Source organism: Colletotrichum paranaense (genome assembly GCF_030867605.1).
Source record: "Colletotrichum paranaense strain IMI 384185 chromosome Unknown Scaffold_9.1, whole genome shotgun sequence".
In the NCBI taxonomy this organism is placed as follows: domain Eukaryota; kingdom Fungi; phylum Ascomycota; class Sordariomycetes; order Glomerellales; family Glomerellaceae; genus Colletotrichum; species Colletotrichum paranaense.
The window spans coordinates 1029293-1048137 of NW_026848967.1; the positions used below are offsets into that span (position 1 = coordinate 1029293).

The 18845-nt window shown below is 54.8% G+C and overlaps 7 protein-coding genes across 7 annotated transcripts; 4 read left to right on the forward strand and 3 right to left on the reverse strand.

Annotated features, from left to right (window-relative positions):
- Positions 1-112: 112 nt before the first annotated feature.
- CPAR01_11089 (major facilitator superfamily transporter) lies at positions 113-1984 on the reverse strand (the record flags this gene model as incomplete). Its single annotated transcript, XM_060495348.1, has 3 exons — positions 113-417; positions 477-1508; positions 1582-1984. The coding sequence occupies 3 exons, from the start codon at positions 1982-1984 to the stop codon at positions 113-115; spliced, it is 1740 nt and encodes a 579-aa protein (XP_060345696.1).
- A 1028-nt stretch (positions 1985-3012) lies between these two features.
- On the reverse strand, positions 3013-3384 carry CPAR01_11090 (uncharacterized protein; the record flags this gene model as incomplete). Its single annotated transcript, XM_060495349.1, has 1 exon — positions 3013-3384. A coding segment is annotated over one exon (372 nt), but the record flags the coding sequence as incomplete, so codon positions are not given.
- A 2170-nt stretch (positions 3385-5554) lies between these two features.
- Positions 5555-6909, forward strand: CPAR01_11091 (WD repeat domain-containing protein; the record flags this gene model as incomplete). The annotated part of the gene is made up of 3 exons (XM_060495350.1): positions 5555-5775; positions 5828-6071; positions 6160-6909. The coding sequence occupies 3 exons, from the start codon at positions 5555-5557 to the stop codon at positions 6907-6909; spliced, it is 1215 nt and encodes a 404-aa protein (XP_060345698.1).
- Positions 6910-7744: 835 nt separating this feature from the next.
- CPAR01_11092 (HpcH/HpaI aldolase/citrate lyase family protein) lies at positions 7745-8851 on the forward strand (the record flags this gene model as incomplete). Its single annotated transcript, XM_060495351.1, has 3 exons — positions 7745-7999; positions 8061-8113; positions 8173-8851. The coding sequence occupies 3 exons, from the start codon at positions 7745-7747 to the stop codon at positions 8849-8851; spliced, it is 987 nt and encodes a 328-aa protein (XP_060345699.1).
- A 1392-nt stretch (positions 8852-10243) lies between these two features.
- Positions 10244-11749, forward strand: CPAR01_11093 (NMD3 family protein; the record flags this gene model as incomplete). Its single annotated transcript, XM_060495352.1, has 1 exon — positions 10244-11749. One exon carries the CDS (start codon positions 10244-10246, stop codon positions 11747-11749), a length of 1506 nt encoding a protein of 501 aa, XP_060345700.1.
- Positions 11750-14549: 2800 nt separating this feature from the next.
- On the reverse strand, positions 14550-15563 carry CPAR01_11094 (RNA recognition domain-containing protein; the record flags this gene model as incomplete). Its single annotated transcript, XM_060495353.1, has 1 exon — positions 14550-15563. The coding sequence occupies one exon, from the start codon at positions 15561-15563 to the stop codon at positions 14550-14552; it is 1014 nt and encodes a 337-aa protein (XP_060345701.1).
- Positions 15564-16055: 492 nt separating this feature from the next.
- Positions 16056-17993, forward strand: CPAR01_11095 (aldehyde dehydrogenase; the record flags this gene model as incomplete). The annotated part of the gene is made up of 3 exons (XM_060495354.1): positions 16056-16460; positions 16616-17500; positions 17880-17993. 3 exons carry the CDS (start codon positions 16056-16058, stop codon positions 17991-17993), a joined length of 1404 nt encoding a protein of 467 aa, XP_060345702.1.
- Positions 17994-18845: the final 852 nt, after the last annotated feature.

The following is an 18845-nucleotide window of genomic DNA, read 5'->3' on the forward strand; positions in this document are numbered from 1 at the left end:
GAGCATGGTATCTAGTGAAGGACAAAAGGGAAAGCTCATCGTAGTCGAACAATACCCAAAGGTTGAGAACATGGAATCTCCCACTTCTTTCTCGTGACGGAACGAGAATAAGTTAGGCGGCGCCAGCCAGGTTCTTGGTGTTGAGCTTGCTCCACCTCGATCCGAGAGAGATGAGGAACGAGATGCCGGCACCGGCGACGGCCAGGGCAAAGGCGATCTTGAGACCGTCCATGTAGGCCTGGATGACGCCCGGGACGGCATCGGCGGGGAAGGCGGTACGGATCTGGGTTGCGCCGGTGAGGGCAACGAGGTTGGGGTCTACGTTGGGCACGTTCTCGGCAACCTTCTTCAGGACAGTGATGAGGAAGCCTGACTGGGCTGCGGCGACGTAGAAGGCTCCACCGACGGTTTGGAAGACTGTGAGATTTAGTGTTAGTAAAATTCCATCGAAGACAGTTTCTTAGGGATGGACTTACAGAGCAGAACAGCGGTGGCGGATGCAAGATCACTCTCGCTGACTGTGCCCTGGACGGCAATGATGGGAACCTGGAAAGCAGCACCCCATGCGAGACCGGCGAGCACCTGGTATCCAATCCACTTGTCGCTTCCAGTGCCGATGTCGAGGGTGTAAAGGAGGCCAGCGCCGACGGTAGCAAGAGCAGCGCCGACAACAAGGATCGGGGTGTAAAGTCCTGTGGCGGAGATGGAGATGCCCGAGGCAACGGTGGCAATGGTGACGGCGATGATAAGCGGCAAGTTGCGGACGCCGGATTGCGTGGGAGATGCATTGTCGACGGACTGGAAGTAAATGGGCAGGTAGTAGACCAGAACGAAGTAGGCGCCGGCGAAGAAGAAGGCGTATGCGGAGGAGATGTAGACAGTGCGGTCGCTGATGAGGCGAGGCGCGATCATGGCACGCTCGCCTTGGTACCACTCAAGGGCGATGAAAGCGACAATCATCAGGCCAAAGCCGACAAACAGACCGATGACGGTGGACGAGTTCCAGGGATGCTGGTGGCCTCCCCACTGCAGAGCGAGCAGGAAGGAGATGGTCGCCGCCATGATGAGGGCGGTGCCAATGAGATCCATCTGGAGGAACTTCTCCAGCATGCTCGCTTTGGCAGGGACGGCCTGCGGCGGGGTGTGGAAGTAGAAGAGGATAATGGCGGCAGAGAGACCTCCGATGGGGAGGTTGATATAGAAGCACCAGCGCCAGCTAACGTGGTCGGTGAAGGCTCCGCCGATCAGGGGCCCGATAACGGAGGCAATGCCGTACGAGGCTCCGATGATACCGGTGAAGGTGGGTCGCTTGTCGGGCGGGGCGGAAAAGCCGATGATGGTGTAGGCACCGGAGCCGATACCTGCGGCGCCCACACCGGCGATGGCGCGGCCGACGATGAGGGCGACGGAGTTGGGAGCGACACCGCAGATAAGACTGCCAACTTCGAAAATGAAGATGGAGAGTAGGAACGACGTCTTGAGTGGGAAGTACTTGTATGCCTTACCCCCTGTTCACGATGCTGTTAGTGATGTTCTGGCCGAAGGAAGTGCCCACTGTTTAGGGGAGATCGAATGACTTACATGTTGACTGGAAAGCGGCAACACACATGAAGAAAGCTGCTCCATACCAGGCGACCTGATCCAGACCACGGAATTCATCTGTGATTTTGGGAATGGCGGTTGCGACAATGGTCATATCGAGAGCAACCAGGAAAATGCTGAGAACGAGAGCGACGACGATGAAGGTGAGCCGGATGCCGGTGGGGTATTCGGGCTCCTTGGGTTCCGCTGGTTGTGATGAGCCGGCCTCCTCGTCCGTTGCAGTGCCGGCCTCCTCCTTCTTCTCTACTACCTCTTCGTCAAGCATTGATGGCGTAGGGGTGTTCTCCCGATCTGTCTCTCCTCCTGTCTTCTCCCCGGCCTTCTCTCGTGGTGTTACTAGGGTGCTGGTAGTTGAAGTCATAGCTGCGGTGTTGTCAAGCATGTAGCTCGAGTACTCTGGCGGTAAGACTGAGAGTTTGATATGCCTGCAATGGCTTGTGGCTTCTCAAATCCAAGCAAGGATTAGATCCCAGGAAAATTAGGTTGAGGCTGAATGTCTCTAAAGTGCGTGCCACAGAATAGACGAGGGTGCAAAGACCAGGGGAGGCCCGGCTCTCTTATGTATCTGATCAGACAACATGATAAGAACCTGGAAGCGATGCGGGTCGGAGTTTGCAAAGCCTTGACGCCGGGAGCCCGCCGCTCGGAGGAAGAGAGACAACCCGCAAGTGTAGCCTTGGTCCACTCCGAAGTGCGGTAGACGCCTGGGCGCGGTGGGAAGCTGACAAGGTGGGGACTCCTAAACGGAGACATTTGATGCGATGGCTCATTGTGTATGGTGCAAGGCTAACGTGTGTGCTATGTCGCGGTAACATAACGGGCAACTGATCGTTCCAACATGCTGGTGGTGCGTTCAGGTCCGAGAAGGATGCGTTAGGCTGGGCCGTTACGGTGGTACGTATGGACGACTGATGTAAGGGCGTCATTGGTAAGCCCTACTACAAACACTTTAGCACCGAGCCCAAAAGGGGAAACGACCCAAGATGTGAGCAGCTTTGCACGACTTTGGCGTTGCTGCTTGGTAACGACAGAAGTGAACGTTGTCCAATCTCCGCATGCGTGCCGCGGGTGTGGCTGCGATTCGTGATGCATCCCTCTTCTTGCACTGGACAATCGAGTATCTCATCTTAGGCTTGACCCCATTTCGTAGATCTGGAATGTTCCGAAAGTCCGCAACATCCCTTGGGGGTCTCTGAGGCTCTCTGCTTAGGCAGATTGGAGGCCAAGACAGGTTCTCCGGAGTTGCATTGCTTACTGTACATCGGCCGCCCCCCCTGTCTCTGCTCATGGGGCTGCATTTACGCAGCGTGCAGTACCGGTTCCGCCGACTCGGTGGAAGTAATGGACATAACGACATATCTGCGGAGTTTGGGTGGGCGTTAGTCGAGCGGAGGAGTCAGAGCCTTCAGTCTAGGTGTCTAGGTACGCAATGTATTGTTCTTTGGGGTCGCTCCGAGCCCCTAGAGACGCACTTGCGAACACCTGGTACAAGCCATTTGGGAATAGCTCGAGTTTCACAGGCATCTTGTTGGATGCTGCAGACGGATAAGGCTGCGCTTGTTTCCCACTGAACGCCGCCACATCATCAAAACTTGCGCCCGTGCCTACTACTCGGACTAATGTTTCCCATGTTGATTTGTAAAGCAACCGTGTACCCGATGGTTCGCCTGCCGGTGACTCGTCCGGTGATTCAGTACTCGAGAATATCGAGACGACAAACAATAGGGACGACAGAGAAAGAAGAGAGAACCGAAAAAAGAAACGACGGCTCGATAAGCTTGATCAGACAAGCATTGCCTAGTGGTGCGGAGCGGAGAGGAACTAGGGCGAACAACCAGGATACCCAGTTCCCATTGAATAGGCTCTTGACCGGTATGCCCGATGGCAAAATGATTCATCCGCCGTGACTGCTAGGCCGAGATGATGCTCAGTGCTAATTCGAGAATGCCGCTTGCGACGCGAGTCGCCCAGCGCCCACAGCACTATAGCACAAAAGTCCATCCATCACGGGTGGATTCTCTGTGCGCTATGTTCGGAGCAACTTTGCCGACTTCGGGTCATGTATTCATCATAACGTCCTCCGTGAACCCGGATGATGGGGTTTTTCATGTATCGAAACTGAATGAGATGCATTGGAAAGGGGTCTCGGGATGCGGAGGAACAGAGCAGACTTGAAGCAGACGAAGTGTGTATGCAACACCAGACCGGTGTGCCGATCTTGAAGCCAACTGGGCCGACACGTCTCCTGAGGATGATGCCAAGTTGACGCTTGAGGGTGGCTTGGGTGCTTGGGTGGATGTAAGGCGGAAGAGGGTCGTCGGCGACAATTGCGTGCCAATGTTGCCGTTGCACGTGTCGGAGAGATTGCCGTCTGTCAGATTTACGAGGGCTGCAGGAAGGGCCAATTACCAAATACAAATGAGGTAAGCAGCGATGGCGTAAGTGGTGATACGTACCAGCACCAAGAGACCGGGATGGACACGTAGAACCAACCCTCTGAATCTGGAATGGAAGGAGCACCCAAGCAGCAGGTACCGTAAATCTGCTTGGGCACAGACGGAACGATCCAATAAGATCCCCCCACGCCGGCACACCACCAGGAAAGCAACCCTGGTACACCGAACACACCTGGACACACCGAGCTTTCACCAGGAGAGATGATAAGACGGCGGAAAACCAGGGACTTTGTGCCATTCAAGTCAAATATTCCCGCTGACTTGGTTGTGGACGTTCCCGTCTGACCAGAAAGGATGCCCCGCCAGGATCCAACCCGCCCTGTTGGGAATCTTCCGCAACTCTAGATAGCTTACACATGGTAACTCAAGCTTCCCGTACCTTACTGTGTCTTGCCTTCAGCCCAAGGTACATTACACAACTCCACGTTGCATGCTCCGACAGGATTTAGGCATCATGGTAAAATACAAGAGACCCTTCATTCCAAGCTGACGTGGACCGAGCGGGCGACGACTCACCTCCCTCCGCTCGTATCCATAATATCCGATGCGGTCCGGACCCTTCGGTCGACTCGGCCGCACCGTCCGCTTCCCACCACCCTCTAGTGGACAAATCTCATACCGCACTGAAGGGACGGTGACTAACTTGTGGCATTCGCAGAGGCAGAGGGATACAACGTGAACCGACTTATACGGATACATTGTACATGGGCCTCACGGGCCTCTCGATCTTCTCCGCCTTACAAGAGTCATGTCGTGATAACCCCAGCTCGCGGTGGATAGGTAATGGCAACTTTAAACAGACGCCCCAATCGCAATCGAAGTAAAAAAAACATGCACGGGCTCTCTCGCTCTCTCGCCTGTACACGCATTTTCCCTCACGGTAAAGGTGAATTATAGTGCCTATTTCCCATTTTCCCACGTCACGGGCTCTATTTCGGAATTGCCAAGATATCTCACCTCACACAACATCCCTGGTCCTTATCAGGTATTTATCTCGCCAGTCATATCAACATCCGCCGCCGTGGGATCCGAGCTCTTGGGTGTAGATTATCATCAGTTCGTCCTCGAATCAAAGTGCGACACCTCACGCAAACGGGCGGTTCGTAATGTGTCAGAGGTCTGACGTGAGATACCTTGTCCCCGTTGTTGTACTCGGCATCCCGAATCCCGGTAGTCAGAAATGCCATCTCTGAAATTTGTCAAATTGTCAGATTCCTAAAAGCAGAGAAAATATGGCATAGCATGGCAATCAGACGAAGCACTGTCATGATCCTGTGAACAGCATGTTCCGACAGGCAACAGTGGCTCACCTCTGCAGCGTTAAGTAAGCCGGTTAGAGGAGTGCAGGTGGGCCAGGACCCTTCCTTCCGCAGAAGTGTACTGTGCGTTTCCAAATTTAGAGACACTGTTTTCGACTTTTCCTCCGCCATCTCAAATCGCCGCGCTTTCACTCTAATCTTTCGCGCGACAAGATCGCAGGTCGGACAATCTAGGCCATGGCAGAATCGACCCCTCACCCAAAGTCCATCCTTCGAGGCCATAAAGCCCAAGTGCACGCTTTATCCTTCGTCCGCGGTAACGATCGTTTAGCCAGCGGAGATGCGGAAGGCTTCGTCGTCCTCTGGGACCTTACCATTATGCGCCCGACGGCCGTATGGAGGCCACATGAGAACGCAATTTTGGGGATAAAGGGTTGGGGAGACGACCGGATAATAACGTGAGCCTCCCTCCATTGCTGCATCGCTGATCCTCTCTCACACTCTACTCAGCCACGGCCGGGATCATAAGCTTGCCGTCTGGCAACTGGGCCTCAAGGATGAATCTCACCTGAGCAAGAAGCTACCTCTCGATGAGACAGCAGAGCCACGGCCACAGCCTTGGCTTTTGCATCTCATCGACGTCAACACCATGAATTTCTGTTCATTCGCATCATATGCTCCGCTGCCTGGCGAAGACGCGTCCGAATCTTCGAACTTATTACTAGCAGTGCCAAACACTCTGGCGTCGGAATCGGTCAGTTCACCATCCCCGCCAATTATCTCCGCCTTTAAGCCCGGCCATCTGCATGAGACCGGGGACCTAACCCGTGCATCCGTGATAGGTCGACATCTACGAATTACCGTCCAAGAAGCGACTTCACACAATAAAGTCAACAGAGAAGAATGGCATGGTCATGGCCCTAGCCCTGCTGTACGTTGACGTACCCGGGTCTACACCGTCATCCACCAATGGTCGTTTGACCCTCGTCGCCGCATACGAGAATGGGTTAGCAACGGTCTTGCAGCTCAGCAGTGGGACTTGGAATACTACCTACTTGTCTCAAGTCCATAACCAGCCCATCCTCTCCCTCGACGTCGTCGCGGAGCAAGGCTACTTTCTTACCTCCGGTGCAGATGCGACAATCGCCAAACACCCTATTCCGGGCCCTAATCCGGGACCTAACGCCGATACTGGTGGGGGCATCATCCAGCAGCCGTTGAAGATTCTGAACACCAAGCATTCGGGCCAGCAGAGTTTACGCCTTCGGGACGACGGACGCATCTTTGCTACCGCTGGCTGGGATTCCATGATTCGTGTGTATTCCTCCAAGACGCTCAAGGAGGTGGCAGCTCTCAAATGGCACCAAGTGGGATGTTACGCGGTTGCCTTGGCTAGTGTCGGCGCGACATCCCGGACTGATGAAACCCGAAGCGCGTCCAGCGATCCCAATCAGCTTCCCCACGATCTTATCTCTCGTCCAGGACAACAGCAGCTCAGTGTCAAGGACAGGCGCATCCAGCAAGCTCAGAATGCTCACTGGCTGGCAGCTGGCAGCAAAGACGGCAAAATATCCATGTGGGACATTTTCTGAGGGTCCATACGATCCCCTGTCTGATCCAGGTCGTAAATGATCCTGCAGTAAGACCTACTGTGATGGACAACGCTTAGCGCGGAGCCAAAAACATGATATTCCTTTCAAAGGTCATTGGAGGCTGGTAGAAGCTTACGCCAGCTCAGCCGGCTGTTAGGACCCGACCAATTCGGCCCGTGTCCGAGAGGTAGCAATTGACGTCCCTCGAACAATGACCGTCTGGTTAATGCACCAACTTCTTGCGTTCCCCGCGTCTAGGAAGCTCGCCCATATCGCCGTTGCTTTACCCTATACTAAGCACTAAGATACCCAATAAGCCATTGGATTGATGTACGGAAGAGCGTTTACGGCTAGGGTACGGAACTTTGTCCTTTTGTAAAGTCTTATGCTTGAGCATAACGACCAAATACTTTCTTTTGCCGACACACGCTGACGTGAGAGTAGGGTATCCACCCGTCGTTGCATCCATCGTGCTGTAGAAACTCTCCTCGTTGAACAAGGTCAAAGCAAGTCAATAGTTGGGACATCTTCTAGGGCACCGTATAGGACCAATGCTGGGTCACAGAGACAAACCGATAGTCCAGCTCCACGTTATCGTTGCCGGAGAGAAACCAATTGCGAGCCCCGGCAAGCTCTGGTGGTCCCTGAAGGTCCACAAGTTGGCAGCATGCAATGTGACGTTTGATGAATCCAACGTGATATAAAAGAGTTACCATTGCCGCTCTTTTCGTCAACATTTGGACGCATCGATATCTCTTCCATTACTTGGATACCTCATCCCAGAGACTCTATTCATCTACTATCACCCATCTTCCGAGCGGACAGACTAGCCAAGATGTCAGTCATCGGCCAGGAATACAAGAATGTCCCTACGCTGGGAATGAATGCCTACGCGGCGCCCTCCCTGTTTCAACCGCACAAGGCTCGTCAAGCCATTCGCGATGCCCACGAGAAGAAGATCCCCCCATTGATGTGCTATTATGCTGGCCTCAGTTCTCTCCCCATCACACGCTTCCTTGCCCCTATGGGATACGACGCAGTTTGGATTGACTGGGAGCATACGTCCTGTAACGTCGAGACCATGACATCGGTAAGTCATCGGCCGGAACGACAACTCGCTGTGCCGAACTTCACTGATCAACGGGGGATAGATGGTCCACGAAGCCATCTTCATGAGCCAGGGACGAACCATCCCATGGGTTCGGTGGGTGTTCCCATAAACACCTCGCGACAGTGAAGCTAGTGCTGACATGCATCCCGCAGTGTTCCCGGCCACGACCACGCCGCCATCGGCTATGCCCTCGACTGCGGTGCCAGCGTCGTCATCCCCCAGGTCGAGACGGTAGAGGAGGCCAAGCACGTCCTGTCCGCAGCCAAGTACGGCACCAAGCAGCGCGGCACACGCTCTGCTCCCCCCTTCCGCCTCATCCCCTTCCTCACCGACACCCCCTACGATCCCAACCGCGACATCCACAAGTGCGTCAACGACCAGGCCGCCATCATGATCCAGATCGAGTCCGCCGAGGGCGTGCGCAACCTCGACGCGATCCTCACAGAGTGCCCCGACATCGACGTCGTCTGGTTCGGCACGCTCGACTGCCGCGTCAGCATGAACCTCGAAGCCAAGATGGGCGGCATGGGCGCCGATGAGCCCGAGTGGCTCGAGATCTCGAAGCTCTTCTTCGATACGATTGACAAGCATGACAAGCCGTATGCTGGCTTCGCGTTCTGCGCGCCGCCGTACGGAAGCCCTGAGAAGCTTCGGGAGGCGGCGAAGAGGATGAGTCTTATTTCCATGTCGGCTGATGTGCTTCACCTCGGTGCGTTGGCTCAGGATTTGATGGTTGCTCGGGAGACTATTGGTCCCGTTGGTCAGGAGAACGGCAACGGGACGAATGGAAAGGAGGCGGAGAAGACTGAGGAGGTGAACGGTAAGGCGTAGAGATGACCATTTTTAACGAGTTCATGATCTGAAACCTTCTGTAGGTATACCCTTGAGAGAGAAAAAATAGATTCTTTGCGATTTGAAGATTTTGTGGAAGCTGGAGACCTGCGGTGATGTGTTCTTAGACTGAGCGAGAATCTTGGATCACGGATGATGCCACTCATACTACACCAGAATTCCAAGCCATGTTGATGATGCCAAAAGTTCCGAGCTGCAATTTCGAATGTTTGAGTAACTTGGTTATAAATGACGGATCGCCCCTCGCGATTATTCTCCTTTCGTTACCACAGACAATAGGCGGAGGGGGTGTGCGCGAGAAATCTACAGGAGGCTGACTGACGCGGCGGTTATAGCAGCTGTAGATCCCGGAAGTCGATGAGATGGGTTCGCAGAACTACGATAGGCCTAAAAGTAGTCTCGTTGCTCCCCAGGTTATCCTCGGCTATTTATTTGTACTAGTAGTCTGGCCCGCTAAGAGTCAGAAGTGATGGATAATCTTCAAGACACAGTTCCGAGTATCTAGAAAAGGGTTCCGATTCAGGGGCTTGACATCCACGAGCCTGACCCCGTGTATGAAAACATTTACGAAGGCTTGGCCGAATCAGACGACGAATCCACACAGTTCGTGCTGTCCCCTTCCTTCTGTCTCTCTCTACTGTCCTATTTATAGTGAGGCAAGTGAAAACTTTTATAACAGCCTTGATACATGCATAGGTCTAAGCGAAGTGTCCTGACTCCTATATTATCTATTGATTGTCCGATACTGCTGTTAACATAGATCCTACTTATGCTGCAATCATGGCGTCTCGGCTAGCTTGAGCCAGAATGGCCGCAATTCGTTTCGTGAAAACCGATATGCCAAGGGTGGGCCTTTTATTAGTCTCTCTTCACGCAAATGTAGCAAATTACCACCTTGAGGAAGCCTCTTGAACATCGACATGGCCGACAATGCCGACCTGGGAGGAGGTGCCAAGCTATTGAGCCAACGATGAGTCACCGAAGTGATTTATTGACACAGTCTTTGACTAAAGTATTCGAATTCCGTGCCCAGCTGCCGTTTTCCCCGGGTGGGACTCCCTCTGATTTTAGGTATTTAGATGATAGAATGCACGACTGGATGCTGGTGTTAGTTGTGATTACTAATGTGACTCGAAGCTGGGCGAAACCCCGCCACCAGCGGCGTCATTATCATGTGACTCTATTGATAAGCCCCGCGCTCGCCTTATCGTTCGGGGTTCATGATTTTTTTTTTCCCCCTCGATGAACAACCCCGCCATACACCGAGCCCAAATTGCCCAAGAGAGCCCCTTGTCGCCTCAGTTTCCCAAACCTTTTCCCTCCTCGACATCGACAAGGACTTAGGTAGTGAGGGCAAAAAGAGACGCCAAAATGAATATGAACAGCACCCACGCCACGATTCTCTGCTGCAACTGCGGCGCTCCCATCGACGGAACGACCGCCGCCAACGCGCTCTGCTTCGACTGCATCAAGTTGACTGTCGACATCTCCCAGGGCGTCCAGCGCGAAGCCACCCTCAACTACTGCAGAGATTGCGAGCGCTGGCTGCTGCCGCCCAGCAGTTGGATCGTCGCCGCCCCCGAGTCCCGCGAACTCCTCGCCCTCTGCCTCAAGAAGCTAAAGGGCCTGAACAAGATACGCATCATCGACGCCTCCTTTGTGTGGACGGAACCCCATTCGAGACGAGTCAAGGTCAAGATTACGATCCAGGACGAGGTCCAGAGCGGCGTACTTCTCCAGCAGGCCTTTGAGGCGGTTTACATCGTCGCATACCAGCAATGTCCCGACTGCGCAAAGTCCTACACGGCCAACGTGTGGCGCGCCTCCGTCCAGGTCCGGCAAAAGGTCCTGCATAAGAGGACGTTCCTCTACCTCGAGCAGTTGATTATGAAGCACGGTGCACACAAAGATACCCTCAATATTAAGGAAGCAAAGGACGGAATCGATTTCTTCTTTTCGGCGAGGAATCAGGCTGAAAAGTTCTGTGATTTCCTCAACTCCGTTGTGCCTTGCACGGTCAAGAAGTCGCAGGAGCTCATTTCGCAGGATATCCACACATCGACAAAATCTTTCAAGTTCACCTTTTCAGTCGAACTGATTCCTATTTGCCGTGACGATCTTGTGGCTCTGCCCATCAAGCTGGCCCGAGCATCCGGCAACATTTCCCCCCTCGTCATTTGCCACAAGATCGGAACCGCAGTATACCTTTTCGACCCCAACACCCTTCAGACCGCAGATGTCAGCGCTCCTATTTACTGGCGTGCACCGTTCCGTTCCCTCGCCGACGTCAAGTCACTCGTTGAGTTTATCGTCATGGACATCGAGCCGACGGGCATCACAAAGGGCAAGTGGCATCTCGCAGAGGTGCAAGTAGCCCGTGCCTCCGACCTGGGCTCAAACGACAAGACCTACTTTGCGAGAACACACTTGGGCGGCCTGCTGCACGCCGGCGACTCGGTCTTGGGCTACATGCTCACGGGCACCAACTTCAACAACGAGGAGTTTGACGCCATTGAAGAGTCGCACGCCTACGGCTCGACGATACCCGACGTCATCCTCGTCAAGAAGCACTACCCCAACAGAAGAAAGCACAAGAACCGTAACTGGAAGCTCAAGCGCATGGCCAAGGACGAGGGTGAGCTGCTGCCCAAGCAGGCTGACCAGGACCGCATGAACGAGGACTACGAGCAATTCTTGCGCGATGTCGAGGAGGACGACGAGCTGCGCGCGACGATGGCGCTGTACAAGTCACAACAGCCGCAGAACATCGATCCGGACGCCATGAGCATCGCCGAGACCGAGGGCGACGAGGGTGCTCCGAGGGTGGACATGGATGAACTGCTTGACGACATGGACGAACTCCAGATTCAGGATTAAGCGTCAGGTGTGGATGTCCGTCTTCCGAAAGGTGAAGGGGAGGGGCGTGTCGTCCATGGACGGACGGGACAAAGTTGGGACGTGTCTCTGTCGCGGTCCCCGACGTTTGGTGGCCCCGGGACGGTGTTAAGGTTAAGTGGCCGTCTGCGGGGAGAAAATTTGTTTCCTTACGAGATGGTACGTGGACACGTTTGGTTTCTTGGGCAATAGAGGAAGAGAGTGGAGGCATCTCTCTCTCAGAAAACGAATGGGATGGTTTCAAGGATGGGGTGGCAAGGCGTGTATGCATCATCAGATACCTTTGACTGAGACTGCGACGCAAGTGAAAAAGGGCGTTTGCGTTTGTCGTTAGACAAAAAAAGACTACACTACCAGATCACCACGTGGCTCATGCGTCCGCCCTTGTCTTGTTGCGTTTCTCTGCAGTGTGTTCCTCTCTGCCGTTCAACCGCCGCATCTCACGATCCCATCGCCGTTAAGCAAGGATCCAGTCTCAGAGCTGTCGGCGATGTGCCATTTCAACTTGTCCGAGCTTCTCTTCATGCACTCTTCTTGCCCTCTCTACGCTCTGTGCTCAGCACTCCCCCAGTGATAGGCAACGTCGTACGTGCGTCCAGCAGCAACTCGTCGCACGGCCTTCGACAGGGGCTCCCCCGACTTATACCATTCACACCATTCACACCCTACCCTCTGGTGTTTATTCGTACAACAGCACATCGACCTTCCCATCAACAGTTGTTCGTCCGTGCTCTTCTCCCTCAGTTACCCAAAGAGGGTGCCGACTGTCTGGGACTGCCGACTTCACTGTTTCTAATCGCCGACTCCAGCGGGCTTAAGCACGCAAGTCACACCATAAACTCGGCACCTCCAGACCCCTACCTTAGTCATGAGCCTTACGAGCCCATGGCCTGTCCGTCCGTCTGTCTGTCTGTTCATTCGAGAGACGGAGAGCCTCCCCTACGCCCATCCAGCACTGGACACTCTTGGGCCCGCGAAACCGGCCGCAGCCGACTCTAGGAGCCACGCCCTCTGAGGCTCTGCCTGGGTACCAGAGACGGCGTCGTTGTTTCAACCTTCTACGAAACCGACGTGGTCCGTCCTTCCTCATCCTACCCTAAGGCTTCCCCAGAGTCTCTCCAAGGGGCCGTTCAGACTCAGCCTTACCCTCCCCGACCCCGGGCCCGAGTCCCAGACAGCCTCCAGGCGCCGGCGGTTAAGCGGGAGTAAGAGACCTGTCGGCACCTCCCTTTCCCCAGACTTTGGACCACTCAGACAATAGACGTGTCCGTCACACCCATGGAGGTTCTACTCACACATACACACCCCATCCATCATGAGGTAAGCCTCCACCTCCACCGTTTCCGACCACCAACTTTCGCTGGCGACATTGATGAGACGATGGAGGGAGGGAGGGAGGCAGCGGGATGCCGACGGGGACCTGAATGTCGGCGCCGCACCGCACGGATTTACAGTTTCCCTGGGGTTTGTCATGATGGTGGGGAGGGTGTACGTCGTGGTCAACGTTTTGTTTCTACCTTGCTCACTCACAGGTCAAGGCGGACTCCGACGGACGGGAGGCTCATTCTCTCACCCACACGGCGACGGGCGACGGCGGCTTGGTTTACTCCATTTGGCCGGGGTGACCTCGGCGAGCGGGCAGAAGTGGGAGTGGAGACCGCCAGTGTGCGCTCGTAACAACGGGTGTTGCCTTTTTTTTTTCTTTTTTTTTTTTTTTTTGCGTTTGAGGCTTTTGAAGATCGGGGTTGCTGCCATCTGATCGAGATGCTGTAGACGGGGACTTTGTTTGCTTGGTTTCTTGGACGCCGGTGAAGGTTGGCGCGGCGTGGTGCTTTTTGGCGATGACTACGGTTTCGTGTGAGTAGGAATAGTGACATATCATGGGAGGAATTCTCATTCATGGCTTGTGTCTATGAGCTTGTGCCGGTATTGTCGAGTTAGGAGGTTCGCCGAGGTTGCGTTGTGGTGAGCTCAGTGTAAGTTGGTGTGAGTTGAGGCCGAGGCTGGAGAGCTGTTGATGAGGTGGTCAAGATCGCAGCCACGGCCAACAAGGATCTCTACAAAATGACGACGTATTGCAAACTACCAATGGAAGGTCGTTCCGAGCCTAGATTGCTGCAATTACGCACTCCCTCACATGCTCTTGCGTACTTTCTAACGGTAAAGTATTCATATTAGCGCTGGCTATTTTAACGACTTCATTTCGAGCAGCTTCTTCGTCCGAGGTTCCAAGGGACCATTTCATCATATCTTTCATGCCAAGTGAATAGATCGCCAAGTCAAGAGCTCTCCAAGTGTGTGGCTCGTCGCGGAGCCGAGAGTGGTGTAGAGGAAGCATTCGCATTCGCTCCGGTTATGCAGTAATATACTTCGAAGTCCAAAGGGTCTTCTTCATGCTGGTGAGTACAGACGACACGCATCATCCTGCCTGAATACTACTGCCGGCTTTTCAACTGTGGATAGCTTCGTCCCGTAGAGGTAGACACACAAAGAAACGTCATTTCGTCTTTTCTTTTCATGCCAAGATGCCAGACATATTGCCCACCTCAGCCGTCAAAGATGGTGACCCAGTAGCTCTCGCATTCGTAGTCCGGCAAGTCGGCCATAGATGCCCACCAGTGACACACACCGCAACATCCCGAGGCTGCCGGTCCATAGGGCTCTCGCGCTTTTCATCTTATGATTTTTGAAAGTCACATTTTATGCTTCCCATTACCAGTAACATAAGCGGCGATAACTGTTGAACGCCGAACATAAGCACACACCCCACCCCTCTCCTTCACTAGAAGATCTTCCCGAGCACCCTCGCAACATCACCTGCCGGCTTCGCAGCCGAGCCAGCCTCGCTTTTCCTGTCCGCCAGGGGTATTTGCTTAAACACCGTCCGCCTCTTGTCCAGCTTCTCGTCCGCCGCCGGTGCCGCCGCCGCACCACCATCGACAGAGGCCCCCGCTTCCGTCGTCGACGCAGCCGCCTTGCCGCGCTTCTCCCTCGTCGCAGCAATACCATCCAACACCCTGGCCCTCTCCACGTTGCGCACAAACTCCTTGTTCTCCTTGCTCGCTTTGCTAATCTCGGCCCGCATCCTGCTCGTCCGCTCCGCGTTCTCGGCCGTGATCTGCTCCGTCAGGTGGCGCCACTTGAACCCCTTGAGGTACTTTAGCGTCCAGATGTCGTCGTGGTAGTACGACCCCTTCTTGCCGCCAATGGTCCGCGCGTTCAGCAGCTCGCAGACGGCTTTGGCGTCCTTTTTCCGCATGAACTCGACCCAGCCCTCCGTGTAGGACTTTTTCTTGTTGCCGCCGGCCTTGACGCGGCGCGCGTGCGCGGTCGGGTCCTCGGGCGCGAGGAAGATGCGGTTGATCTTGCCGTAGGGCTCGAGGAGGGAACGCAGCTTCTGGGGCTTCATGAAGGGCGGGATGCGGGAGATGTAGACGACGCCGGATTTCTTGATGGCTTCTTCCGTCGCGACAAGGTTCTTTTTCGTGAGGGGTTTGGAGACATCGGGCAGGTCTAGCTTTGATGCCGAGCTTGAGGACTTTTCCTTGGTTGAGGTTGAGGCTTCCGCATCTTCGTCGGAATCTTCTTCGTCGTCGTCCCTCGCGGCGTCTTCGGCGTCCTTTGTGACGTTCTGCTCCTCGTCGCTGAAGTCGTCCTCGTCCTCGCTGTCGACTTTGCGCCTCTTGGCACTGCGGCCTCCTTTGCGCAGCTCCTCAGCCTCGGAGTCGTAACCCTGGTCGAGGTCGTCGTCGCTCTCGTCTGCGTCGAGAAACTTGTTTCGTTTTTCGGGAGCCATAGCGGCTTGCTGGGACTTAGAATGGATAAACGGTGGGTCCTCAAAGTATTGGAATGCTAGCAACGGCAAGATACAATTTCCCTACTGCAGCCTTGTCGGTAGCCTCGTGGTCGGCGGTAATGCAACTGTCGTTGTACGGTATCCAAGCAAAAGTCCGCGATCCCAGGGCGCGCGGTCTGTAAAAAAATTAGAGCGGGTCTTATCGCCAATATCTTATCGGCGGTGGTACTGATTGATTACATCATCCCCTTATCTTACCGCGTTCCCCACAAGCGCGGTCCGGCAGGAGGTCACAGGTGCGGCGGTTGCCCCTCCATGCCATTGCCCCTCCACCTGCCCCTCAGTGAGCTCACGATTCATGAAGGGGGATATCTAAGCTGCGAATTGCCTCCTGATCAACAACTGTGAACTGATTCCCTTTTTCTCATTCATAGTCTTCTCTCTTCAACTTGAACCTTTTGATACCCCCGTGAAGAAGAGAATCAACTAAACATGTCTGTCGAAGTCCTCAAGACCATCTCTCCCACCACCAATGAGGCCATCCTCACCCGCAACGGCGTCTCCCAGGCCGACTTAGATGAGCTTCCCAACACCGCCACCAAGGCTTTCGAGTCATGGAGCAAGACCTCGCTGGCCGACCGCAAGACCATCGTCAAGAAGGCTCTGAGCCTCCTCCTCGAGCAAAAGGATGACCTCGCCCAAGAGCTTACCGTCCAGATGGGCCGCCCTTGTGCCTACACTGGCGTCGAAATCGCCACGGCGGTGAAGCGCGGCGAGTACCTCCTCAAGATTGCCGATGACGTCCTCAAGGACACCGACGGCGAGGCTGAGAAGGGATTCAAGCGCTTCATTCGCAAGGTTCCCGTTGGCCCGGTCCTCGTCCTCTTTGCCTGGAATGTGGGTTCTCTTTGTCTCCTACTTTTCGTGGCTTCTCCCGTTACGTGGTGTCTGCAGCACGTTCAATGTTTCCATTGCTGTGAGACAAACGCGCAAACTGCTGAGCCACCACCACCGCGATACCGCTGTCTCTCTTACTGACATCACACTCCCAGTACCCTTACCTCATTCTGGTCAACTCGCTCATTCCCGCGCTATTGTCTGGCAACACCGTCATCTTGAAGCCCTCACCGCAGACTCCGACAATTGTGGAGCGCGTGGCCAAGGTGTTTGAGGAGGCCGGTCTCCCGGCCGGCGTGCTGCAGTACTTCCACTGCGGCTCTCCCGTCATGATTGAGTCCATCGTGCGTAACCCCAAGGTGAAGCTCGTTGCCTTCACCGGCTCCGTGGCCGGTGGTCTGGCCGTGCAGCAGGCTGCGTCAGACCGTGTCGTCAACGTCGGTTTGGAGTTGGGAGGAAAGGACCCGGCCTACATCCGTAGCGATGTAGACATTGACTGGGCCGCGGCCGAGATCGTCGACGGCGCCGTCTTCAACTCGGGACAGAGCTGCTGCTCCGTCGAGAGGGTGTATGTTGACGACAAGATTCACGATGCTTTTGTCGAAGCCGTCCAGAAGGTTCTCAAGGGGTACGTGCTCGGAGACCCGTTTGACAAGGGCACGCACGTTGGCCCCGTCATCTCAAAGCGTTCCCAGGAAGCCATTGAGTCGCATATCAAGGACGCCCTCTCCAAGGGCGCCACTGACGCAACCCCCGAGAACGAGTCCTTCAGCAACCCCCCGCCCAAGGGCAACTTTGTCAAGCCCACACTTCTCACGGGCGTGGACCACTCGATGACCGTCATGACGGAGGAGACGTTTGGACCGGTGATTCCCGTCCAGCGGGTCAAGAGTGACGAGGAGGCTGTTAAGCTCATGAACGACAGCGAGTTCGGCCTGACGGCCAGCATCTGGACCAAGGACACGGACCGCGGCTACGAGCTCGCGGACCAGGTCGAAGCAGGAACCGTCTTCGTTAACCGATGCGATTACCCCAGCCCAGTGAGTATACCCTACAAGCAACAAACATGCCATTTCTTATCTATCCTTGGCGATCATCCGACCTGTATTCTGCCCGCTCCGATCCCTATCCTCCGTGTTTGTTTGTCTCCGGTCCCCACCCTTTCCCTATTCCTTAGCCCGATGCTCCCCCCCGCCCCGAACGCTAGAGTTGGCAAAGTGTTAAGAAGTTCCGACTCGGAGCGGGTAGCCGCATTTCATCTTCCTTTTCTTTTGTTGTTTTATCTGCCTGCCGGCTTTCGCAAACTCTATACACTCGCCAGTCGTTTTTGTTTTCCCACCGGCCTGCAAGCCATCTTCGTCATCAAGCCACCGCCATCATCCTTCCCCTCAGAGTCTTCGGTACTGACAACTCATTTAGGACCTAGCGTGGACGGGTTGGAAGAACTCCGGCAAGGGGCAGACCCTAAGCCGCTTCGGCTACGATCAGTTTGTCAAGCTCAAGAGCTACCACTTGAAGGACTACCCCAAATGAGCGGTAGGACCGTAGCCTTCCTCCTCGGCGTGAGCACGCCTTGCGCCCGCTGTCACTGGCTTCTCCCGTGTCATGTGGGAAAGCTCGGGTGAGAAGGAGGAGGAGGGGTGTTGGTGATGTTCTTAGGATGGTGTTTTGCCCGGTGAAGAGCAGAGATCGCGGCGGCGGGATATGCCAGGCGAAGGAGGCTCTATCTAGTCAGCACTGTCTCTGTCAGGAACCCGAATCCCGGGTCCCAAGGCATTACTGCTAAACTCGAGCCCACGTCAGAGAAGACGGCGTTTCTTCAGCGCACAGGCTGCCGCTTCTCTGGTGGACACTAGCATGGTGTAGTCTTCCTTGACAAGTTGTTGAAGCAGTGGGCGACCGGATGTCTGTGTCATTGTTAGGCTGAGCCAGAGCATCGGAGACAGATGCACGATGGAGAAGTGGATATGGCACGATCACACGATATTGTTAACGCTTGGAAAATCAAAGATACCTCTTATTTTGTTACTCTCACCTCACCTCACCTCACTCGGTTCGTCAGTCCCAAGCCAAGGAGCGGGCGGAACTACCCATGACAAACCTGCTATGTGACGTGACTACTAGTCAAACTTTTTTTGAAGCAAAAGCTGGCACCAAGCTGAAGCAATGGCATGATCAACACGACCCGCCGACAGCGTCAAGTTGTCAGTGTCACTCACGTCAACGGCGTTCGCTATACGCTCAGATGGCTCACGTTGGGTTGGAATCATGCCACTAAGTGAATGGTAGTTGTGATCCGTGTGTCCACGCACGATCGTTCTACCTCTCCTTGCATCCCCGACGAGCTGGTACGCTAATTCCCCCTCGTGTCCTCTCTGCATCTGT